Source organism: Varroa destructor, unplaced genomic scaffold (assembly GCF_002443255.2).
Source record: "Varroa destructor unplaced genomic scaffold, Vdes_3.0 BEIS01000003.1, whole genome shotgun sequence".
Classification (NCBI taxonomy): Eukaryota; Metazoa; Arthropoda; class Arachnida; order Mesostigmata; family Varroidae; genus Varroa; species Varroa destructor.
Window position 1 is genome coordinate 29,897,522 of NW_019211456.1, and position 26,317 is coordinate 29,923,838.

The following is a 26,317-nucleotide window of genomic DNA, read 5'->3' on the forward strand; positions in this document are numbered from 1 at the left end:
CGGCAAAACATTCGGGCTATACGACGGAAGCGTTAAAACTTTGCATCAAAATTTTTTTTATATTTTGCCGCTGGCTAAAGTTGTACGTGGTCTGGCATTGTAAGGCAGAAAAACGACGTCTTCTCTATACACTATTTGTAGTCGATTTTTTTCAATGGTTTGTTATAATTTTGTGTTACTGTAGAAGCCTGAATGAATCGTTTGGCTCGCCAATCCAATCCCGGCATCGCCACCTTTGGTGTCATTCAAAATTTTGTCATAAATTATGGCGCACATGTTTTTCTTTATACATCATTGTTGTGTGATATAGTTTTCATTATTTGTAATCAAGCACTTGTAAAACGACTTCGCTCCATTTCGTTACGTTCCCGGAACTGCGATCGAGTAAATCATTTTACGTCAGCTCGTGCATCTCTTGACATTGAGTGTCTTCTCACAGCTAGTTTCCTTCAAAGGGTTTAAAGCTCTTGGGTAGTAGATTTTTAGTTCCTTGGAGATGTTATTTCGACCTTGCTCAACTTTCGCGATAACTTCATTCACTTACCCCGTAAGCGATTGACCACTATAAAGGCCATATTTTACATCCAAATTTCTGGAACAAAAACGACGAAACCATCTTTAGGCCATTTCTTCCGATCAAGCATCTTGACCCCGAGCATGAACTTTTTTTTATGGACCTGGACAGCGTTTGTGCATTTATGGTGACAACGTTGTAAAATATGCGAAATTTTTGCAAAAAAAAACTCCATTTATCCTCAAGCCGCTCTACCTGAAGACTGAATAGAGACACTGAAACAGTGCTAGCATATACATTTTTTGGCAAAGTTCAGCTTTCGTATAAGAACAACTCCGACCGAACTCGAGAGACGACCTTAAAGCCATCTAGCTAGGAAAACGGTCAATACTTTTTCGACTACCTACTACATTACTACTAGTTACTACCGACTACCGACTACTATATATATATATATGTACATTTGAAACTGCAACGATTGTCACAAATGACCAATTTCGTGCTACGTATTTATGTCTGCTATTAACCTACACACATATAGCCACATATGAGGCAGAGTAAAGCTAAGTCGAAATATGTTTATATAAGACCCAATGTAAGGTTACTTTTTTTTATTTGAATTCAATAGCTTTTTAATTTGCATATGAAAGGCTTATGATGTTCTCCTGTAGGTCTTACACAAGTCAGAGTGAAATAAGCCTATAACCATTAAGTACCGAGTGTTCCTCGCACTCTAAATTGCTAAGATCAATAAAAGGGGTAGCTGCGTTTAAATAACTGGATGTCAACTATAGTCCGTTGAACTTCGGTAAAAACACTCAGCAGGAACTTTTTCGGCACGTCTTTACTCATACATTTTCGATGTTTCAGACCGGATGTATCAATAAACTGACACTGCATTTACAAAGTTATTTATGTTTATAATTGAACTAAATTGAATTAACACTATGACAAGGAATTGTGTGTTCGCTACTGTTCGCATCCCGTTGTTCATCTTATAGTTCTTCAAAGTGCGTGTCTGTTACGAAGAAATTTGCCGTCTTCGTCCTTTTTCCTAACAGCTGGTTGATTTGTATATAGAAGAAGTGCTTTCGCAGGAGACATGCTTAGATCGAAGCGAATCCGCATGGATTGCTTGTCACACATCCTACCCGCCTTTTCCCATACTTTCTAGCTTGTAACGAAGTTTCTTACTTAAGATATTCTCCAAGCACCTTTTGCAAATGTTTTTAACGGGGCCTACCGCCGGAAATCGCCTGGTCGTACTAGCTGTTGCCAGAGGCGAGAAAAAAACGAAGTTTCGATGTCCTATGCGATCCTTCACACTACTGAGATTCTCACGCATTATTTGTGCTCATGCACGTTTCCGGTCACAGCGATGTTGCTATTGTCAGCCAGCTTTATTCCACTATGCAACGGGACGGTAAATCGCATGACCGTGTTTTGATACGAAATTTACGTGATGGCCTTTAACACAATTAAAATCAAATGGCCAAGTTGGAAGCAATCTTTTCATGACGTTCTTCGTGACCATTCTTTGAGAAGCCTCAGTGCACGACATATTTTACCACACGCGCAGGAGCTAATGATAAGCTCTTACGTTCATTTCGAGTTTGGTGCAAGCCCATGGCTCGGTACGTATTATCAATATCGTGCAAACATGGATAAAAGCTCCAAGCTCTCAAGTCAACTACTCTAAAATATAACAGGCTACACAAAATAACTGGGCAAGATATTGTTTTCGGAGGCCAATAATATGACTACATCTAATCATTTCATTTTGAAGCTTGTTTTACCTCGTTATAAGCCTGAGATTGCCTCTTGGACGTACAGTTAGTGCGGCAAAATCAAAGAACGACTATCTACAACTACGCCTGCCACAAAGACAAGTAAATTTCTTGTACCGTATAAATAGAATCGCTTCTTAATTGCTCATTATAGGTTTATTGATTTTGGATAATTTAGAAAACGCACACATTCGAGCATTTGAAACATCCAAAAAAGCACATAAATTCTATGAAAACTAGGCAATAACTACTACTCGCATTCTTCGTTCATATCGAGGGGCTCTATAGCAAATTGATTGAAAGCCGAAGAGTGACTGCGTTTGAAAATGGTCGATAAGAATCATTTTCTTAGTCGCTAAGACTAATGCACGGACATCCCTAGATAATCATGCACTATAAATCTGTATTACTCATCGGCACACACAAATTAGCAACGATGAAATAAGGACCAAAACAAATCGTGGCAATGAGAATAGCAATATACCGAATCAATGGTGCGTATGCAACAAGTGCGGGCGAAATGCGTGTTCAGATGTTGAAATCAACTCGGTATCGTCTTGTGAAACGTTTGCGAACGAACTGCAGGCTTGTTGAAGGCTGCAAAATGAAAGCCCAAGTCTTCAGGCAGCTATATATTTGCTCAGAACTGCCTATAGCATACTTTCTGCCAATCGTTTGGCTGTCATTCGAATCATCTCAATGTTCAATTTCGCTATTGCGCGCTAGGAGGTTTATAAACCAGCCTCACGGCTTCGAGCTTCGTGGTAGTCAAATACACCAGCGTTTAAGGACCTCGAGGACAAGCCTGGCATAACACCTACCCCCTTTAAGGCCCGATAAACACGTATTATAGTAGTAATAGTATGCGTATGACGTAGTTTTCTAATCTACAGTTGGTATAGCATGCTACAACTGTTTAACGGAACGTGCCCGTGACTAATGGACCGGAGCTACGTTTACGATCAGGTCGTTCGAACACATAAGAAGTCCTGCCCTGCCTGATAGAAGTCTAACCAGTTAACCAGCTGGATACTGGTATATCGATGATAAAACTATTACTATTCGGGATTCGCGAGGGAGAAAACGAAAATGTCTCATGAATTTCACAACACAGTCACGTAACATGACGAAATAAAGCCCACATCGAGCGGCGGTGGAAACTATGAAATAAAAGTCGTTTTGTTAGATAACAGAGGTAATATCTAGATCCGGTTTTTGTTAACCGCTTAACAATAAGAAAATTCGCATATGCATAAATGAAAAAAGCCTTTATTCTGAGTCCATTTAATATTATTTGTGATTACTGCGTATACATAATGATTGGTGAATGCCTAGCAAGCCAAGGATGTTTGGCCGGAAGTTTTCAAGGACAAACGTATAAAATTCAAGTTCCATGAAAAAAGAACACATCCCAAAGGACGTGTCCTACGTTAATGCAAGGAGTAACGTAATTTCATTTGCATTCGGTGACGCTACCCTATCGAAGCGGCTCTCGCTGCGGTCGCAAAGCTTTACTAGTACCTGATTAGTAACTGTAAAATTCTATGAAAAAAAAAAACAGGATCGATCACCGTCATTACAGACAAACGCAGATTCTCTAATTGTCTCTGATCAGTAAAAAAAAACAAACTGACATGCAAAAAACAGCCAAAAAATAGTACATTGACATAACATCGGAAGCTCAACGTGCGTAATGATGGTCGCGCATATAACTAGATTCGTGCAGTCGTCTGCCAGTTAGTGCTGTCCTATAGAACGGGTAAACGCCTTCGTGTTACCATGTAGGAAAGTAGTTACGGTTTTATATTTAGTCTGTGATCATGAGGAAATGTAACTTGATTTTTTTGACCTTTAGTAAGGCTGCTGAGCTCTACATTTACAGCACGCTATTTTTTGGCATTATGTTAGGCCGTATATACGTTAACTCTGTTTTAATCCACAGGAATAAAGTCAGAATACGACTAAACTGCGAAGTTATTTATCGTTATTTTTTAGTTGTTCGATAATTCCTCCCTCTCCTGTAATATATAATAAACAAGTATACTGTGTACTTACCGCGTTATAGAGTTTCAAGCATTTCGCTCTTATCTCCTGCAGTGGACAGGCTTGCTTTTTATGTTAGGAGCACAGGGGTTAATCATTTCTCCTGGCTCCCAATCATCTCCAAATAATTCAGTTACTTGACTGTTTCGAGTTTTACGCACAACACCACCGTTGAGCGCTTCGAACCAGGCGTCTATGCTTAGATTTTAACCTAGACCTAAGCTTAGCAAGTTTAAGCCGCGTGTATACATGCAACATTCTAGCGCTGGATTCATCGGTTTTTGACATTTTTGCAAATATTTTTCTAGAAAGCTTTTGTACCTCGCACGGTCCGTCACCTGTTGCAGTGTCGGACAGCTCTATTGCCTGATATTATACGACTTTTCTGCTATGTTTATTAATTGCTTTTTGGTCAAAACAATTCGTTAATCTCTATAAATCGCTTGCCAATTGTTTACCACGAGTACGAAATAGCGTCCCGTCGACGATCGTGAAACACATTTAATTCGCAGGGCTATAGCGACACTATAGCGTCATATATGGCATTTTCGAAAGTATCCGTTAAATCTTAATGCTGCCGCTGTTCGGGCTATTTGTGAAGCTTCATTACTACAAGCGGTTAAAACAGTGTTTAGATAATTTTCGTAGAAACTATCATTTTTAACTGGTTTATATCATTGTACCTTTCACGTCAATTGACAGTCCGTCATTTTTGCAGCGAAGGCCAGGCGGCTGTAAGTTCTACTTCCATGACAAGACTAGGCCAAACGTTAGAAACGTATTTCTGGAACGTTTCCGCTTAGCAAGTATCAGCCATGATTACTGCAATGACAATATCGTACCTGCCACCAGTTATTTCGCACACGTACGTTCTATGAAGAACTTCAGGGTATTGGGAAGTAAGAAACAGTAAGTACTTACTCCACTTCATTCACTTGTGATTCTGGGACTGGGCATTACCTCAATGCCGTCGCTTGCCCTTACACAGTTATCAAACACCTATATCGCACTAAGATCAAAATTTTCACTGATGTTCTCTCGAACATCGTATTTATCCAAGCTATCTTTAATGTACTTCGAACTGTACACTATTTTACACCAGGTCACGGTTGGTTTTATATCATTTATCGACGTATTATTCTGAGGCCTGTACGTCTAAATGAGGTTTTAACTCTTTGGCAGCTGGAGTCCTGTTGGTCTCCCGCAAGCTTTGATCCGGTCGCCTGTTTAACTGAGTGCGTCACTATACCTATTCGTCAATTAAACTACACCAGATTTGAAAGGAAAAAACATTTGTTTTTTGGGTAACGTACTTGTTCACTGAAGTTAGGGACACGTTGTGGTCTAGGTTCGAATCCGGGCATAGACAGACTTCGTTCTGTGTTGGGAGCTAGCCGTTTATTAGATGCCGAACGGCGATAGTGGACGTAGAACTCGACACATAGAGACCAGAAACTCATGCCTGGCGAAGATCTCAGGACGTGGAAAAAAAAATCAAGAAATACATTTTCCGACACCGCTATACAGTTGTTCCATTACCGATTACAGTAGAGCAAACAAATATTAACGTGATAACAATGGTACTCAGCTTTAGCACAGGAGTTAACCGATTTTCGGATGAGGCCAGCTGACAAAATGGCTGGAGAACTGCAATAATTTAGCCATGACTGTATTTATTTATTCATTAATTCTAATAGGTTTTTCTGGGCTAGAAATCGCAAACCAAATAACATCCACAGAAAGCCTTAGAAAGTATGGGCCTTTTCGTGGTAACGTTCTGCCTAATCAGTGCTGAGTAAAAATTTAAGTTCGCTTGTTCATCGTTCTAAGAGACATGTAAGAACAATGACTAACCCATTGAATTGCTAAACTCTGTGAATATAGGAAATGTTTCAAAGATGTCGAAAGTCATTTGCAATAATCATACAAAGTGAGGTAATTTCATAAGCTAAAATTCTATGCGCGCTAGCCTATTAAAGGCTAACCAAAGTTTTTTTTTTTCGAAAAAAATTAAATCTTTGATAGTTTTGGGTCGAAGTACATGGCCAGTGGGTCGTGTATATTTAAAAAAATTAGAAGACAAATCACCTAAAAATTTCAGATAATTTAAGATAGTTAGGCTTCCGTTGAGTTGCGAAAAAAAGTTGATTACGCAGTGTTTTCGTTTGTTTTTTTTTTTTTTTTACAATGAACATTAATATTAGAGTCGATATTGATAGGAAAAAAATGCATCAACACATAGGAGCATCTTTTTCACTTTTTACCAACCTTTCTTTCAATTTTTACAATTATCTCCCGTTTACCTTTTGATCATTCTAAAAAGCATCTGATATGTGAGGTTTATCCGGTTACTACTCCAGCGTAACCCCTTTTAGGTTTTGGTAGCCCAAGTTGATACTTTGACATGTTTACCTCATTCTATCTGGCGCTTCATTAGTGAGAATCAAAATTCAGTCTCGTAGTTTGCGCCGTTGTCATTGTGGTGTTATCGTGTCGTCGCTGACATCCATCCATCCATCCATCCATCCATCCATGTCGCGCGAGTTTTATTCGGTTCCATTCGTTAACGCGCGTCTAGACAGTCTGCCATTGTACAGCCAAATTTCCGATTCCGGCAGCGGATTTCACGGATGAAGCGGTCACGAAGCAAAATATATAAAGTGTAAATAGAAAGACTGCTAGTATACTGTATCCGTAATATGCTACGTTGCCAGTTGACCATTTACTGATTCCATCCCTTTTTTACCGAATCTGCTTGTTAGAACAAACGGGTGAATATCGGCGTATAATTTTATGCCGACTTAATATATACATGTATATTTTTTGCTACAATTTTTTGTTTTGTTCAACACTTCTACTAACGTATTAAGGCTTGGAGAACGGAAATACTACTTCGGTGCGCGCCTTCAGGGTAGTTGTTGTAACGTTATCGAGTTCCTCTAGTCTCTAAAAAACAATCAACACATAATGTTATTACTATTAATTGTGGATGACCTTGTTGTTGCATATTTCTCGCGCTGCTCATTTAGTACATATAGCCCTTAGTTAAGAACGATTGGCAAATAACACGTATTACCGGTAGAAGCAATACGATTTTATATTAACTGCGTCATAATCTACAAATTGGCACCATTAAGACAAAGCACACTGTCACGAAGAACAAACTGCTGCTAAAAAATTGGCATCATACACATTCTGGATCGCTAACGTTACCGTTACCTCGACACGTAGTTGAACGATACGTGTAGGACTTTAGTTTGTGACCGAAAAAATAATACCTCTTAAATGTTTCCCATAATCTAGTCTTGCAACAAATCCTAAGCGACGCGCACCCTTGCACGCGCATGCATTTCCTAGAAATTCACATAACCGGGTTGGTATATGGCACATTTGAGAAGGGTTGTGAGACTGTTTTTCTGTAAAAACTATCGACAATATTTGGGGAGAGTCGCCTTACGTTATACAAGAAGGGCGGCGTTCTGGGTCGTCTAACACTCGTTACCTATTTTACGTTCTTGTTCGGCGTTTGTCTTAACTGTCGAATCAACATTGATTCTGATTTGATGCCTATATGGTCAACGCAAACCTTTCCGTCTATTCGTATCTGTGAGCTAGGTGCTCGATATGTTAATAGGCGGTACTTGCAAAATGTTTTCTTATTTGTCCCTTTATTAATGCTAGGTGTTTGCTAGGAAGTTTCAAGCAGCTAATTTCTTCCATGTTTTTGTCAGCTTACTGATGGGCATGATGCCATATAGTGAAACATATGTTCCCATTCATGCTGTCTTTCTATTATAGCTTCAGTTATTCTCATGGTCCTATATATTTTTGACGGCGCATATAATGACATATATGTCCGTTATGCATGTAGTTCATATTTCTGCATAGGCTAACGTTTCAAATATATAGTTCTATACATGAATGTTTAGCTTTTACTGATCTTGTTTTGGTGTATCTGTGATTGTGTCGTGTGATAGCTAGTTGTTTTTACCTTTATCTAAGAATATCCAGTGATTAGTTATTACTCTGTACACGAAGGAGATCATTGAGACATATGCTGCCTCATATTTATGTTTGTTGTACTACTTGTCGATAAATCTGTCTAGTTATACCAAAGCAACCAGGCATCTGCGTATAGGCTTAGCTACGAAAAGTTGGAGGAAGTTAGCCTTTCGTGTGAAACCGTCATTGTGCTCTGTGTGCGCATGTACTTAGACATTCCTACGTACTCTAAAAGTGGGAGCCTTTGTTAAACATCCTACTTACAAAATACCTATTTATGAGAAAATTCAAAACGAACGACAAACTAACTATAAGGAAGTGAGCTTTCTACAAAAAATTGCTTAGTTTACCCTAGCTCAAATAAAACTACGTAGCCTTCCGAACGTTCCATGAAGGTAACTTAACCGTAAGCTGGCATATGATTTGAATCAGCAAAATGATACACGGACGAGAATTTTACAAAGGAGAGCAATTTAAAACAAACATTCTCATAGCCACTAGCTATCAGCCTCGGAAATGTCATCCTTTCGATCATAGGCACTGCGCAGTGAAATTTTGTTGAAAGAGCAATTTTTTTTTTTGCTTTCATACGTTCGAAATTGCATGATGGCAAATTGTATTTAACACAATCTAAAATGCTCAAAGCATATCATCGTTGATTCATCATACCTCGATATGGGAGACTTGACCTCGCTAAAAATACTCGTTTCTTTCTTGTTCAGAATATGGAGCATAATTGGGAGAGTGGCTTATGAAGACATTAACTTTACCTAGCAGTTGTTTGTCTACCTTTTATGCTTAATTTTGTATTGAGAAAAACATTGCCCAGTCGTATGACTAAAGCAGACGCTTTTCCTGCGCAGAGAAGCGCTATTGCCACACACATTGTAAAATGTTTTCGAGCTATGGTAGCATATGTTTGTATCGGAAACTCTTCTCGATTTGACAGTTTGAGGCAACAAAATGAAAGAACTACGAATGGACAGGCTAGGATTTTTAGGCAGATCGAACAAAATGCAAAATTAGGAATTTTTTTTCTCAGACTGACAGGAGACGCTTTTCAAATTGGCAATATGTCCGATTAGAAAACTTCTTTCAAATGGGCTCAGGTAATAAAGGTTAGCAGCTTTAAGGGTAATTACATTGTCTCAAACAGGTCGATCGATAACGAGAATATATGTTAGTCAACAGTAAACACATTACTAAATAGAATGATACCGACTCTTATACTGATATTGCCTAGTATGCAAACATGTAAAATTTTTGGCACAGCCCTTATTTTAGTAGCTGACATTTTCGAATGATTCAAATAAAGCAAAGCCTATCCTCATTTCTCAATATTAATACTACTGGCTGGCTTAGAATATATTGAATTGTTTGAAAATTCGCTTTTTCTACCTAAAACCCACGTACCCAATTCGGCGGCGACAACAAATTAAGGACCTTTTTAAATAACTGACGTCATTCATTTCCATGTTATGAACTATTCGCCATTTTCATAGCTGCTGTTTCATAGCTAGGTACGTATTAAAAAAGTCGCCTTGGAATTATAATGTTTTGATGTTCAGGCTCAGCTGTCCTCTCAGACCGTCATGTTAGGGCAAAGTCAATAAAACGTTTGACAAAGCACACCTGTGTAAAAACAATCGTTTTTTAAAGTACTCTGATCTTAGCTGTCTTGATCGGCTCAACTTGAAAAGCGGACGAAATTTGGCTGAACGCATTTGTTATAACATATAAGCAAATGTTCATTTACATGGCAGCACTTGTGGTCCCATCAGTTGCTCTTTTCGGTCGTTTCAATATATAACGTACGGTATATATGTTCGTTTTATATCAACAGAAAACAAATTAAACAATGAGGGGCTTTCAACGAGTGGGTACGCTTGGGTTTTGCCTACACGAGGAGCATTGTACTCGTAAGCTGTGAGATGTTCAGAACCTCTTGTTCGACCTTAGCTCGTCCTTTGATATAACGCCGTAAGTTTTCGATCGGATTTAGGTCGAGTAACGGTCCAGAACCTCAACAACGATGCAATATTTTCAAACTTCAAAGGCAAATTTTGCCATGACATGCACCTCGGAAACACAGTTTGTAATATGACGTGACAATTTCTTATGCGTAGACATATCATTCTTATCCAAGAACCGTCCTCTAGCCTGAAACAATATACTTCGTCTGAGTTAGCTCGTTTCCCCACAATCCGATCGAAGAGATCTAGAGCGTTTACATCGTGTATATAAACTGCAGTTTATAGCAATGTTTTGCTTGGATTTTTGACGTGCTGGATTGCACAGGACATGTGGACTCTTTAGCCAGAACGCCCGTGGACATTCTGAGTGATGCACTTCATCTGAGAAATAAACCCTTTCTTAGTCTCCCCCTGCTGGGAATAGTTTAGCTTGTTTAAAACGCGCATACCTCTGTATACCGTTTATCCGAGGTCCTCAGGCCAGCTTATGACAGCTAAAACCACCTATTTTGATATGATACTGGAGAGTCTTTACGGCCCACAGTGATTCCGCACTTTACCACCCACTGACTGACGCAATTAAAAAATTAAAAAAATGTATTTAATAAACGCTTTTCCTTTCTAGTTCAGTTAAAATGATCGTGGCTCTTCGCCCTTTCCAATTTTTTTTTTATTATAATGGAGGCTGCACGTTATTTTCTAGCCTTTGGGCTACATTGTCGACTGTACACTGTAGTATTTCGACTCGTTCAGCAATTTCTATTCACGATCGCTTTTGCTGTCTGAAGCTAATCGTTAAAATCTGTTGCTTTTAAACGAGGTACTTCTATAAATCCACAGCAATTTCCCACATAGACAAAAAACCACGCTTTTTCTTGTTCCGAGCAATCTATGCTCGCAACAACGTCAATATTACATCTCTAATTATCGATGTCCTGCTACGAAACGGGAGTAGACGAGGTCGGATAAATTGCCTGAGCATCCATACGTGCCATGGCGCATAGCCATTCAAGCACGCGTCTCAGTGTGTGCCTTTTTTTCCATAGCAATTTCAGGACGCGTCTTTAGGGACAGTGTCACAATGACACGTGTTATAAAACAGCCGAGGGAGGAAGGACACTTTCACATAGAAAGGATGGCACGTTGACGTCTAGTTCGGATGCGGAGCGATTAAACTTGATAATATATGAAATTTTCAAGTGACCTTACTTAGTTAGCTACTGGCTATAGTTTGTGTATAAATCTACAAAGGCGAACTTTGCAACCGTATAAACAAGGAATATCTACTCGATAATTTTAATCGAATGACTTTCTTGTCTCGATCGTAAATTTTCAAAATTGTGTTCACCTAACCTCACGCTCATACTCAATTTAATACAGAAGTAATTGTTTTTTTGTTACGTACTCAGTGAGTCACCTCGAGCGATCCGCGCATTATTAAACTGTGGATCATGACGTTCTCGATCGTCCCCGTCAATTATGGAAGGAACTCCATCAAACAGGACAACGCATCCGACGTGAAGGGCGTTCTGCCGCCACTTGCGGCGACGGTGCTCGGATGATACCGATGTGGACGATTACGAAATGGCTGGCGGTCGCCTCGAATCATAACGTAAGATGTCATCAAAAGTTGCCTGGGGAGTTCCTTTCTACTACGACGGCTACAAGCAGCGAGCGTCTAGCTGCAAGACGTCTTTTTTCTGTTGTTCCGATTTTTTTTCCAAACAAACAAGCTGCCGCTCTTGTCGATTGGGACTCGCTCGTAGCCGTTGACGGCACCGGCAGAGGACGTGCACCGAGAGAGGTTCTGTGAAGAGAGGATCTGCTGCTCTCTCACCTCGAACGCGCCAGCGGCCGCAATGACACACACATACGGAGTTGTATCTGCTCGCACGCTGCCACAGCATACGTGATTCGAACAGACTTACATTTACCGAGACATAATCGCGTGAATACACAACTCGGCAGCTCGGTGCTTACGTCGTCGGTGTCGGAGGAAGTTACTAATAACGTCGCATTTACCAATGGCACAATGTTGTCTGGTTGTCATTGATGCTTTTGCGGAGAACATGACCTGACGTAACTCACGCGACTATTGACGAACTTCGCTTGCCAGACTAACGGAAATATTATCTAAGTCGACTCCGGTAGCATCGGATTCTGTTGGACAAGGTTTCAATATCGTGTCGCATCTATAAGCGGTGCAGTTTCCTCAATGTTGAGAAATCCTATTTAACTGTATTTAGTGTTCACGCACGATAATTATCCTGCGGCCTTATTACTTATGGGGTGCTAGATTTAAGAAAAAAAACTTTGCAAGAGTCCGAAGGCGTTCGCGCACATTCTGCTCGTTGCTTCAGCCAGTTTATTATTGGAATGAGAATTTGTCGTCATAACTTACTGGTTAATGAGATGCACTTCACACAATGAGGTCGAAATCATACCCTCCAGGGGTGCGATAGTGTAGTATCGTTTCGGGGACCATTCCACGCCCTCTTAGACGACCTATATTTATCATACACGCGTGCTAAATGGATCGAGTTCAGTCAAGCAACGTTTTTTGTCAGATCAGTTCTAAACACCATCGACCTCATTTACCTTTCTAAAGTGACAAATGGCAAGTTTTCTTTTCTCAACCGCATCTTGCTGTTAAGCCTGCACCGCGTTTGCAGCGTCCCGTCCAATCAGCCTGCGAACGAACTCCTGCTGTAGCAACGCCGACAAGAGGAACCTGAAAGATTTTCAGAGTGACGACCTGGCTATTCAATGGATAGCATCGACGTCAGCGAAATCTAAACAACAGACAGCGGGAGAACACTAGGACGTTTGGTTCATCTATTTGTTTTTTGTCCCACATCGACTGCCCCGAAGCGGTTACGTGAACGTCATCTTAGAAAGTCGCGCAGGTTTCCTGTTTGCTGTGTCCCTTTTGGCATCTTCGTTGTATCCGGCGCCCGCCAGCGGCTTGTTCCGATCTGTGCTGTGGTGGAGCGGATCACGACCATACTGGGCCTCCTGTAGTTATTATTGTCTTTGCAAAGTACAGGCTAGTAACGCCTCTCCGGCGACGACGACGACTCATCGACCGTACTCTTTCGTGTCCCTTAATTCCAAGCGAGTCTCCTGGCTCTCGGTTGGAGCCAGGCCGCGCGAACTCACATCGCTCGTTTATGTTCGGGTATCAGTTAGTGGTTGTCTGACAACATGGCTGGACGTAGCTGTAGGACCCTCTTTACGTATGATACTCCCTCAGGTGCTTGATGTCGGAATCGCAAGAAGAAGTAACAACTAAGCCAGCTGAATACTTGTTCGGTTGTCTGCTATTCGGATTCATCGTTGACGTGTTATTTCCGTGAGTGCCGTTGTCTTCAAAAGAACAAATAGCGTTATCGTTGCTCCGTCTTGTTTGTTTTACGTAGCGTAATTAATGTCATTTCTGGCAGGGCGGCAGCGAAACGAACAATTGAAGGAGTAGCTTTCTTACCAAAAACCGCAGTGGCAGCAGCAGCAGCAGCAAGCGAGTGTACGTACAGATAACGACAACTCGTTATCTGTACGTAAGGAAAGATATTCTCATAACGTTTGCCGCTATTTCCTACGTGTTCCTGAAGCTCTTCCAGTTATTTACGCTTGGCCAGATTGGACTCTTAGCCGCTTCTCGATTTCTGTCCTCTTTCGTCTACAATCAGCATAGCGGCCTGCTTTTTGTCATTCGTCACTTTTAGGATACATTTATTTATGGCCGCTGCTGCTAAGACGGCAGCGGCTGCCGTATAGTATTATACGGTATACATACGTGGCCGCTGTATCCGCCGAAGCATTTGCTCGACTACGGCCGTCACGACGCCGCGGCTTAATTCCAATAGCGCTAAGTACGATCATATCCCTGTGTCGCTAGCGGAGGCTGCCTGTCCGACAGTCGCGAGGCAGCTGTAGCGACATCGGCAGCGACAACGGCGACCAGAAGTCAACAACGAACAGCAAAATTTGCTCGGCGTACGTATCTTGACCACTGCTGCTGCTGCCGCCGGCTCCACGGACGGAGAAATAGAGGAAGACAGGGAGTCCGAGGCCACATCTATCGCTCGATCTGTTAGTACGCTCTTTCGCGTGTGTGGCGTGCTGCTACCGGCGCCGTCTGTGCTAGCGGCGGCAGCAGCAGCAGCAGCAGCACTGGCCGCTGTGGCCATCCGCACTTACCCTTCGTCTCCGCCCGGATCTACTTTTACTACGGGCAGCGTTTGTCAATGGGCGTAGTAGTCGTGTCATTGTGGTCGATGTCGGACGAGGAACAGTCGCCGGAACAGCCGCCGCAGTGGCAGCAGCTGCTCTTGCTGAATAGTGGCCATAGCACACATTTGTAGTGGAATCCTTGAGGGCGCTAGTCAGCGGCCGGCCAGTGCTAATGGTACCAGTTGAGGCATAAGGCCGCTTCACGACTCGACAGTAAACATGGCCGTGGTGAGTCGCATTCACTGCAAAAATAAGCCGCTGGCATGACAGCATATACGAGCTTTCTAGCGTTCGCAACGGTGGACATTTCAACTGTACAATAGCACAGCTGTCACCGCTGTTGTCGTTGCAACAAAATTGGACCGGATAGGGCCGCGCTAGATCGAGCGTACGCCTGCCAAACGAGTATCTGTCTGTCTATTCTGCCAGCGTATCGTTGCGTGCTGATCGACCGCGCCATAGGTGCACTTGCCGGTTGCCATTTACTGCCGGTGACAAGCAGCGATCAAGAGCTGGCAAACGCTGCGGGACGTGCGGTTCATCGTTGACGTTCGGTCGCGCTCCTCTCGGATGTCGAGTACGATTGAATTGAGTCCCTAAGTTGGAACTCAACAGTAATCTGTGCTCGCCCCATCGGGCGTATAGGAAATGAACGGCTCCAACAATTGTACTGGTTCTAATAGTGTTCGTATTCGAAGCAGCTGCGTAGGGAAGTATTATTAGTAAGTAGCATCCTCGCGGGATTGCCAAGTCGTCCAAAAGGAGAAGTCCCTAAATGCGCCATTTTGCCCGCTACTCTCCAGGGCTACACAGATACGGATAACAAGATCATTATGAGAAAAAACGGCACTAGCAGAAACGATAAACAATTTAACGGTCGTAGTATCAATATACCGACGACCCAATACAACTGTCTATAAGATCGCGCATTCTGTCGACAACTATACGTACTCCGTCGGTAGGTCTCAATGATTGTTGATGACATAATAGCATTGACAGGTAGAGTGAGTGCGGTGGCCACCTGTAAACTAGCTCCTTGTGCTAAATCCATAAAGGTTGGCTTTGTGGTAAACGAAGGCAGAAAACGGGAAATTGTTGTCGCCCTATGGAAGGTGGTGAGGAAGTCCTTATCACGATTACTATTGAAATTGATCAAAGTGCTGGTTCTCAACGTGTCGACAGCCCTCATAACTGAGCTAAAAGAAAGAAGTGCACTCGTAGTTCTCGTTTTTATTGTGCCCCAGTTACGCCCGTCTTATTTAGGTACAATTGTGAATTCTGTGCGTCTTCGTCTTCGTCTTCATCTTTACACGTTGATAATTAGTGTCAGTCAGTGGATAATTACGTTAATTGTTCGCTTTACTATTATAATTACTATTACGTGGCTACAACCCTGCGTTTTCTTCATTATCGGTAGTGATTGTGCAGCTGATAATAGGTGAAGGTCCGCCCGGTCCGTGACACTAACCCAGCGTCCCAGTTGCTCCACGTTGTTCCTACCATTCCGACCCAAGCATCTGGCATAATTGCCGCCTTACTGTCGTCACCGAACAAGCGTCTACAACCGGCTCGCTGTGCACAAGCATTTAGCGAAAATGGTGAGATACCATCTTTGTCATTGATGTTTGTAGTGCTTTTGCTCGACATATTGCCCTTTGGACATCGTCTAACAACGTTCAGACAATATGCACATCCACAGGTGCTATATAGGATCCATAGGAATACAGAGCGGAACAACGGCCATAAACACATATTGACATCACAGGAGTCGGTGACGATGTTGATGAAATAATCGACTCAAAAGGTAGATTAGAACAAATCATGCGAGAAAAGGACGCCAGTTGTGGGGGTCGTTCTTAAAAAAAAAATATAAATAATTGTTTTCATGAAGATCATTTAACTTTGTTTACTGTAGTGTTTAGTCTCATTCGCACGAGCAGAGCGCGCGTCTTTGGGCCGACGGACCTGCTTCGAGTAACCGTTTCATCAGCAACCCAATTTTGGCGCCTGTGCTGTCTTGCTGCTGATGGGTCACCGCTGTGGCGCCAGTTGGGGCAGTGGCTTCTTCGTCGCCGTCAGCGTTCGAAGATGTAGAAAGCTTAGCCCGGTAGATATAGTCTCGTACGACCACTTGTTTTACCAGACGAGCTGCTAAGACATGTAGCGCTGATAGTCATAGAATACTGCATAATGGCAGCGCGCGCTGTTAGCCAAGAGAGACGCCGAGTATGGTGTTCTGAAGTGCGTCTGACGGTAGATGGCAGCTGGAAACAATTATGATAAAAAAAATAATACAAGTTTACTGTGCATATACACGAAAACGATACCCCGCTGTCACCAGCCAGATCGAGTCGATCCGTAACGGGTTGGGCCATGCGGGCCAAACCCCGCGTAAACGTGACGAGGTTTACGATGATATTGAGCACTATTGTACGTAGGAATAGTAGAGATATTGCAGACACCGGGCGCACTGTTAGGAAACGCCAAACACTAGTAGCGTCTAGAGATTATCACCGTTATGAGAGGTTAGGTGAAATGATATATGTAAAATCGTGCATAATCCATCTTTCATTGAGCTAACATATTTTCCTTCATGTAGCGCAATTCAGGATAGACGACCCTTACCTACCCAACGTTCATTGCAGCTGACCTGTCATACGTGTTAACTCGCGTATGACAGACCAGCTGCATTTTAACCCACCTGATTAAAGCGATTTGCAGTTTCTTTTTACTTTTTACAGTATAAACGTTTCTTCTAAATGCGTTCCTGCGAACTCCAAAATGGTTCAGAAATTTCTACAACGCATGGGGACGGAAAGCTAGGAAATCGTCTTGGGCAACTGAAGGACCCTAAAAGCAAAACATTTCATTAAACGAACCATGGAATACCAATTAACTTGAGCTAATGGCCGGGCGACAAGGGTTTTGATTTGAGTTTGTCGTCGTCTACAGAGGCGAATTCGGCCATACAAAGGTCGACGTCGATCGTTTTTTATCCCTTTCAAAATAAAAATTAAATATTCCAAAAAATGGCCATAATGACGCTAGCGGGTATTTGAACGTTTAACGTGATACGTTTTTTCTTTCTCGAATATTTCCACTTCGAAAGTGGGTGGTTAGCGTTTTCAACCATTAAGAGTATCGTCATATCAAACAGAACTATGTAGCGAAAACACACGCACAAGCGATCCTTTAGACAAAGCTATTCGAAACAATGTGGAGAAGCTAGACATTTTCTCTTCCGTCTGTTGGTAGTTTTACTTACAGCAGATAATAATACTCCGCAGAAAAAACCGCATCGAAGAAAGATCAGAGACCGCCAGTTGGTAATGGACACCCTTCAATCGACGCTGCTTTCAAGCGATCCACCGAAGACGAATAGGTCGAAATTCAGAAATGTTTTTGCACCCCAAGCGTACTCGGATGAAGTTGATACTCCCAAAAATTGTTGAATCTTTTTACGAGTTCGAGCAAAACTCCGTAATTATCAACATCAACGTTGGCAACATTAGCACTAGCATGTACGAATGGCTAGAAGAGTCGAGTGTCCATTGAAGGATGTCTTCGGGTATCCTATGAATAACTTGGTGTGCCTGTACAAGGCGAGCTTCTGCAACCGAACTACCTAGTTGACGGAACGACAAACACGCAGAACGTGTGACCTAAACTCATAGGTCGATGCGACAAGAAACAATCAGATTAATCAACAAATCGAGCGATGACGGATGGCACATTTCGTCCAAAGTCTTATTTTATCCAGGAGGACGGTAGTCCTATTTGGATCAGGTAAAAACACTAGTTCGAGTTGAAGCGTTCGGTCCCTGTGGCGCATTCAAACGATTCAAACAATGCTCCGAATATCGAAAAAATCCATATTTCAAACACTCGATCGTTCATTTCCTTTGACCTTATACGAAATACGTTTGTTGTCGCGTACGTTACAGACCGTACGTGCATGCAGATACATCTTATCATTAGACTAAGCAAAAGTTAGCTGTCTCGAATAGGACATTTTGCGGTGTCAACAAAAAAAGAAGCGTGTATGGTGTCCAGATTATAATCTACTGACGCACCTGTTCGTGCCATTGCACAAACCTGTTAACCGCCTACCTCAAAAAGGGGGAAGACAAATTAATGCCGCCGCGGTGCATAGTAGTCCTCTTAGCAGATAACTACTATTACAGGTGTCCCAGTATCAAAGCATCCGTTGTCTGGGAAAGGCATTAGACCAAGGGCAAACCTGCGGAATCGCCTGCAAATAACAACCATTAGATACTAGCCGTGCATGTGCTTTGGCTATACGCCTTGCTTCGTAGTTATCGATATTATCGATTTATAATAGTAGTAATCTGGGCCTTTTTTCCTGTATGTGAGTTACGAAATCAAACGTCAGCCAAGGTTTCAGTAGGACCGTTTTAAATAAATTTGCGCCTTAAGTAATTTTATCCAAACGTACTGTTATCATCTGATACTGGTAAAATATTTCTTCTCTATTGATAGCTCAATTGGTTGACATATCGTATCAGCTCACATGCATGGGTATACACATTACGCCAACGAGATGAACACAAAGACGTCAAATAGCACAGGATTTTTGCTGCTGTTGCTGCTTTTATTATTGTTCTCGTTATTGCTCCTGCTGCTGTTGTTGTAAAGCGGCCATTATTGAAACTACACCAGAACGGAGCCTTGTGATCGGTCCCGCCTCTTCCAACATCTTGAGTGTAGTAGGCTGTGTAAGTGCATCATCAACGGCGATGTCGGACGAAAGGGCTTCCTCGACACGCGTCCTGCCCTCTCCCATGTTCCCCCAGTCGACGTGTCACAAGACGAATCTGGCACCACATCGCGACCACCGGCTAATAAGATAACTTAGCTGGCATTTCGTTGTCGCCTGCGGTGTACCTGCCCTTTACGGTTTATAGTCTCCATTGTAGCCCAATGTAGTCTGCGTGGAGAGGCGATCCACTAGGCTATGACAGAGCGAACCAATACGTGTCGCAGTGCAGCTGGCAGGGTGGCGGGCGTGCCCGGGATGAACAGTTACAGATTGCGCCACCGAATGTGTTCGAATGGCACCGTTAGTGAGAACTTTTGCAGCTGTGGTCATGGAAAGCCGAAAGAACTGAAACAGCAGTGAGTGCCGACGGTGTCCGCGTTCGGCTTTTGATTTCAGCAGATGTCTCGTCTTGTAAAGGACTTATCCTACTACAAAAACAACAGGCACCAAGACCGCTACTGAATCACAATTGCCACAACCTGTGGGAACTTGAGCAAGTGGTGCTTTTAGTCGATGTGGCTCTACACTGAACCTTTTGGGCGGGATCTCTTTGTGTGGGAATGCTACGATGTCGTTTGTGAGTACACATTGACCTGTCTATCTGGCAAAGAACGATAAACCGCTAGTTAAGCAAAACAGAAAATGGAAATGATGAACGAAAATGTCGTTTTGAAAAAGTTCTGTATGGAGCATACGTGCAATCTGCCTTTCTCAAGTCGTTCTTAAGAGGGCGGGCAATCAAGTTCGAATATCATACAGAATACAGTTGCACGAAAAGCTGGCTTTACATAATCACATAAGTACGCAATCAGATCTAGCAAAAAGAAAAACTATTCAAATGCAATATTGCACAGCGGGAGAATAAGCCAAACATTTAGAAATCGGAGACCTTTAAATATAGGGCCTCCGTTTTGAGTAACCCAAATTCGTATTTAATCAATGCACTTAGCCAAGTGGGCCGTCTTACCCGATGGCAATCAGCTCGGAAACAACAAACATTTTGTTATCGTTTAAAGGCGACAGAATGACCATAAAAACGGGTTCACTGTTTTCTTGACATTTGGTCTCGACGTTCGTCATGTCAACTTTTGCGTGAAGAGAGGAGCCCAATCCATTGCGGAGCAATGAAACGCGCGCATGATCGCCCGACTATTATCGGGCTTCACCTAACTGATAATTCCCATGTTTACCGCGCAAGCTTATGAACTATAGTAAATTAAGTAATAGAGAATACTGAATAAATCAAGGAAACCACCAAGGTGGCCTAAGACAAAACTTAGGTTATGATTCTCTGTTGTATACGCTGTATATGTTGTTCAATTGAATCATATGAATGATGTGACTTGTGTCAAAAACGCAATGGACAGAATGTCCATCGAAAAGCTGTCCTCCATGCCGGTGTTTCAGTTATGTCAACTTATAAGTTATTCGTAAGTGGTTACAATTAGCTAGAATTCGACCAAAGGCGATTTAAGTACCGCAATACACATGCTCATGGTAGCTGCCAGTGAGTTTCCACTATCGGCCATCGAAGTGTACTGAGATTACCATCGAGAATTCAGTCAGCACGTACTTAACCAATGCGGAATTGTGAGTAAACCATGGAACTTCACAAATTACCCTTGTAAACAAATCGTTGATATACACCTAGAAGCTTGCCTACATGACACAAATGTATGAATCCGTCCGTATAGTGTGGGGGTTAAACAATGACAAAGAAAGGCCAGCAGCTCTTCCAATAACTGCATGTTATCAATGTGGGTAGGCGATTTCTTTTCGTTTACCTACCTCGATTATTAGTTGTTTTGACAGAAAACCAAGCTTCCAAATACGTTATTTTTATTTCAACATATTCCTCCCGCCTCGAACATGCAGAGGTGGTCTATGACCTGCGTAAGCTGTCGAAGAAAATTTTAGGCTAATCGAACTGCCTTAGGGTGGGTGGAAATAAACCCATTATTATGTGTATCGTTTGGTGGTCTTGGGCGGATAGTGTTTTCTGCTCACGGTAAACGATTATAGAGAGAAACAGGTATTGTTCAGTTTTGCTATAGAGACGGTGCTATAGTAGAACAACGAAGGAACGACTCGATTGTTATAATTTCCTATGCGATGACTTTATGCGTTAAGACGACTGTACTTCCATGTCGTTCTGTGAAAGTTACTTTCCAAAAAGGTACTAGAATACTGTGCGACCAATAAAATTAAGATTCTGGGAAAAATTATAAAGTTCGGGTATTTTAATGCCTGTCGTCTGGAAATCTTGCAGGCGTAGCGTGTATAGCGTACGAAATAGTCGCGCATCGCTTTTTTTAACCACATCGTAGACAAACACGGCCTTTTACCGAGTTTTATGGATGCCAGAACGTATGTAAGTTTCTCACCTTTTGAGGCACTGAATTCGCACAAAGCTAAATTAACATATTTTGATTGTTTGTTTCCAACAAAGCGAACCATTGACTCTGTTGTAAGAGAAAACGATTACATTACTTGTACTAACAACAGGGTGGGCATATTAGACGTAACGCATAGGTTATCTACCACTAAAGGCCTGCACCGATTTCTATTTTTTTTTCGTTCGGCAATTTTCTAACACCCAAGATTCGTTGACGCTTGAAACAGGGCCAGCCCGAATAGTTCGATAAATTCATGCAAATGTAACGCAATGCTGTTTTTGCAATAGCTAAATTGAGCGTTCTGTTTCGATATATGCGGCTTGATCTGAATGCTGGACGAGTAGTGACTTGTTCTTTGTTAGCCCAGCTGGGGTTGACAGTAGCGTACGTGTCAGTAGCGTTCTCCTCAAATCTATTTTTTGGCAACGTCCTTTTTGCATGGCCGTAGCATAGGCCGGTGGAGCCCTACGACGCGAAGGTAAATACGTACAAAAAAAATGACGAAAAAAAGATTGTATTGATGCTATTGGTACTGGGGTCTCCGGCAATGCCAACTGCGGTTGGCCTCGTTGTCGCCAGACGACGCTGATGATGTCGTGAAATATCTTGACGGGCAATTTCGTAGAGTTTGATGCCACTCGTCCAACTTTTCCAGCCGGATCTCAACTAGAAATAGCCTGCTGTGGAAATATGAATAGACATAGCTTCTGGTCTTGTGCCTGCAGTTACCGGGCAACAACAACTAGGAGAGAGTGGCTCCCACTCATTATTCAGTGAGTTCCGCCGTCGAATCGCATGAAATTATGCAACAAGTGACACTTATAAAACAGACAATGTCATGATACTGTGGAGGAGGTAGGTATTTAATAGAATAGGCACGATTACCCGGGGACGCTAAAGAGTTTGGATATCAGTGCTGCCGATGCTGAGCGCCCTCTCCGGACGACTGTGCCGACTGTCAATCGGTTTCCGACCGCGATAAACATAGTTAATATTAAAAAAAGAAAAAAAAGCGGAAAGTATGCAAACGAGTTAAATATGGGCGATTCCCCTGTTTATATGCTGGATCTTTTGTTTGTGTCCATACAGAGGTGACACTTTATTTCAAACAAGTATCTAGATCTGTTATACTAGTTTCCGCTTCGTGTGTGCTTGAAGGCGAGGCGTTCCTGGCGGCCGTGAAGGTGCAACGTATCTTTTATACTAGAGCAATGTCAACCATCTGGCTGTTAATTAAACATGGCTTGCGACAATTAGCGATACTGTTGTAGCATTAACGTTGAATAACGTTATTTGAGAACTTTGTTATTTCTTACATGATCGGACACAGGTGTCTCGAACAACAATAATAAAGCAGCTCGTACCGATCACTCTATTGCACGCACGTAAAGCGGAACGTAAAGGGATACGTCCGATCACGCTCGTTCTCATCCCTTAAGTCGTTTTTAAACCAAAGCCTATATTTTTTGATTTCGAAACTCGTCTCTGTTATTATTATGTTGTACCTGTCTCTCTGTTTTAGTACAAGGCCGTGTGTGCATGACCATGTTGTCATGGGACGTCGGACGTCAACGCATACATCCCTTTGACGTAACAGGCGATGCAGTCCTGGCTGACTTCGACTGTACTTTTTGCCACCCTAATGCAGCATTGAACCTATTTTGAACATCTGTTGTGCACCTTTAAGACTATTCCTGCTCTATCGGGAGAAAATGGTCAATTTTTTAAAAAGTTTTCGTAAGTGAACATAGAATTTCGATAGCGTTTCACTTGCGTAAATTTCGACGGCGACATAACAGTATGTGATCAAATTTTGCAAATGGGTAAACTGACCGGTCGTGCTAAATTTTGTGTCAGTGACTAGGGGAGCGGCCGCTATGGTCACTTGTAACCTCGGCCATTAGCAACCATCATCACACCCATACCATTACCATTGTGTACAGATATAATGTCGATATACAGTGCAGTCTTCAGTAAATAAGCGCGAACTTTGCCTTGGTATTCGCGCACGTTGACAAGGCTTCACTGACGGGAACGACAGTACGTTGCCTATCGTCGTTAACGATTCTCTCCTTTTCCGTTTAGTTCTGGTCTCCCTTTGAGTCCTTCTCAGCCGCCACTGGCCCGTCGCTTTCCTGTTATCGTCGCCGCCGCTGTCGCGAGTGAACAACGTGACAACTGCTGTCGTCAAGTACGATGACATCGACGACGTCGATAGCTGACTGTGACTTGACCGGCTACTGAGAGCACGCGGTAGAGTAAAATCGAAAGAAAGAGCGTCTACGTAGCAAAGTCACCATCAACACAACGGTTGTAGCTGGTCTGCGGCGTTGGCGGACGGCTAGACGGCGACGGTATACGATGGCGCGCCGGCGCCGCATAAATCTCCCCCACTCCTTTTATCCCCTCTTTCCCGTAGCGCCCTGCAGCTCTCTGGCGCGATCGAGCGCTAACAGCAGCAGCAAAATGACGCCGCCGGGCTGAACAAGCAGCAGCGGCGGCGGCGGCGGCGGCGGCGGCGGCGCACTGGCAGAAGCACACCAGGAGAGGAGCCACCAGCGCGGCTCCTTCAGCTGAAATTTCGTTGTTCACTTGTCGTTTTTTGGCAGCCGGAGTCGGAGAAAAGCGCCGTGGCAGGCGTCAGCAGCAGCTACATTCACCGATCAGCGACAGTAACAACAACGGCAGCAATCACATGGGACGGTGTTTGTTGGCGAAACTAGCCAGCAAGACAACATCAACTCGGGACAACAGCAGCGTGGTAGGACCACGATTGCTGTCGACCCTCCTTACGCGCGCTGGATCTGTCCGATTCGAACAATGGCGACAGGCACGAAGCAAGCGGCAACAGGAGCAGAGGCTCCGACAAGAGGCCGGCGATTCACCGACAATAAAAGTTGACAGCAGCGGTCTCTCGTGGCGATGGATCCTACGGCACTCTTTCACTCGTAAGCGCGCCTGCCTGGCTACTTGATTACCTGTCTGCGTAGAAGCGGTTGCGCCTGTGGCACCTCACTGGCGCCCTCGCCGACGTCGCCATCACCCAGGCAACAACGGCGCGCTGGCGTCGCTAGTGGCGGCTGTTAGGCGTACCTCTGTAGGCCGGCAGGCGTTTCGGCCGCCAACCAATATTTAACTCCCGATATTTGTCGTTCACTTACAAATCCCCAACATCAATGCGGCGAGCGGCCATTTTTTGCGATATCTATGTAGTACGTCAATTATCGGCAAAACCACTTATACGCTACAAGCGGACAGATCAACAACGATAAATAGGGTAGAATGTGTATTTTGAATGGTCAGACACTGATCATCGTTGTTAATACGAGCGCTTTTAAGCTCAAATAGTCTACGACATATATTTTCGCTTGATGCAATGTTAGTCACCGTTTGGCTTATGCACACTTGCCAATTGCAGTGCCAACTATTGTTCTTAGCTTGTAAATATGCACGAAGTTTCTAGTACAACATACAGAGACTACGGTAAAGTTACAACAGCTTTAAGGTACAACTGAATAGTTCAAGCGCTTTTCCAAGCTGCTCCAGAACACGTAAGTACATCTCCTGCATGTACGAGCTAGTTTTTCATACATTTGACTTTATTTTTTTTGCCCCCAAAACAACAGTGGTTTCGTAAAGTCGAAAACAGGGTAGAGCAAATCTACGTCAGGAAATACTATAAGCAGCTGGACAATTTGCTAAACAGCCAAACTCTTTAGGTCACACCTGTGCCTGCAAACAACCTTTTAGGATAAATAGTCATTACTAGCCACCAAATGTCTGTCTGTCTGTCTCGTTAACAAAGTGTTCGCCACACAACCTACATACATCAACGTACCTTTGTATGCTATCGATATCGGGGAGCATACGGCTAGTTACGAGGCTGATTTTTCAGCGTCGTGTCGTGTGTCTGTAGATTACTCGTATTTACAAAAACGAATTACATATCGCAAAAGTGAAGCTCTTTTATAGTTTAGTTCTGAAACGATCGCTTTCATTGTATCAGCATTTTATCCTGCTGAAAGCATTGCCCACAACATTTAAGTTCTACAGAAGTCCTGTGGACGCAGCAAGTTACTTTTACCGAGAACTTCGAATACTTGTTCTTGCCCTTGCACACATGTACGTTCGATGCAGCTTTCAACATGCGTAGAATCGACACCAGCCGAATGGAAAAGTACAGAGGGATCTAAACTGGCTCGTTAAGACATTCACTACGAACATATGCGGTAATAGCTTATCTGCATCCGTGTATCTTCGTAATGGAGTGTGTTGATTGCGGTGGATAGCAGGGCGGCACAGGGCACGCGAACAGCGCTCGTCATTTGAAAATGATCTTTTTTTTATCGGAAGAGAAGACAGATGATCTCAGAGGACAGAGGATTGCGATAACGATTGCTTTATCTGTTTACTTAATCATAAAAAGTAAAATGATACCATTCCCAACTTTGTTCATTTAACTGGCTAAAGCTAACGATTGTTGTCGACTAATTGTTGCAAGACAAAACAGATAGCGTCTTTTATTCAGGCGGTGTGTCTCCCGTTAACATAAGAATAGATCGACATAATAGAGAACGAGCCTGTACGTC

The 26,317-nt window shown here is 42.9% G+C and overlaps 1 protein-coding gene and 1 long non-coding RNA gene across 4 annotated transcripts in view; one reads left to right on the forward strand and one right to left on the reverse strand.

The window, feature by feature from the left end:
• Positions 1 to 1,675: 1,675 nt before the first annotated feature.
• LOC147756790 (uncharacterized) lies at positions 1,676 to 19,249 on the reverse strand. Of its 2 annotated transcripts, XR_015323414.1 has the most exons (4): positions 19,084 to 19,249; positions 18,663 to 18,804; positions 7,207 to 7,290; positions 1,676 to 6,927 (listed from the first exon to the last, which is right to left on the reverse strand). It is a non-coding gene; the product is annotated as an uncharacterized LOC147756790 (long non-coding RNA). The 2 variants fall into 2 exon arrangements; XR_015323415.1 differs by lacking the exons at positions 18,663 to 18,804; positions 19,084 to 19,249 and adding an exon at positions 11,725 to 12,243.
• LOC111247212 (noggin-like) overlaps positions 14,145 to 26,317 on the forward strand; it is a 40,540-nt gene continuing 28,367 nt past the window's right edge. Inside the window, exon 1 of one of the 2 annotated variants that reach the window (XM_022797877.2) lies at positions 14,145 to 16,150. In XM_022797877.2, the coding sequence (XP_022653612.1) occupies positions 16,148 to 16,150 (3 nt within the window). In that variant the 5' untranslated portion in view covers positions 14,145 to 16,147. Of the gene's footprint in view, positions 16,151 to 19,428; positions 19,910 to 26,317 lie in introns of those variants that run through there. The other variant, XM_022797876.2, reaches the window with a different exon arrangement.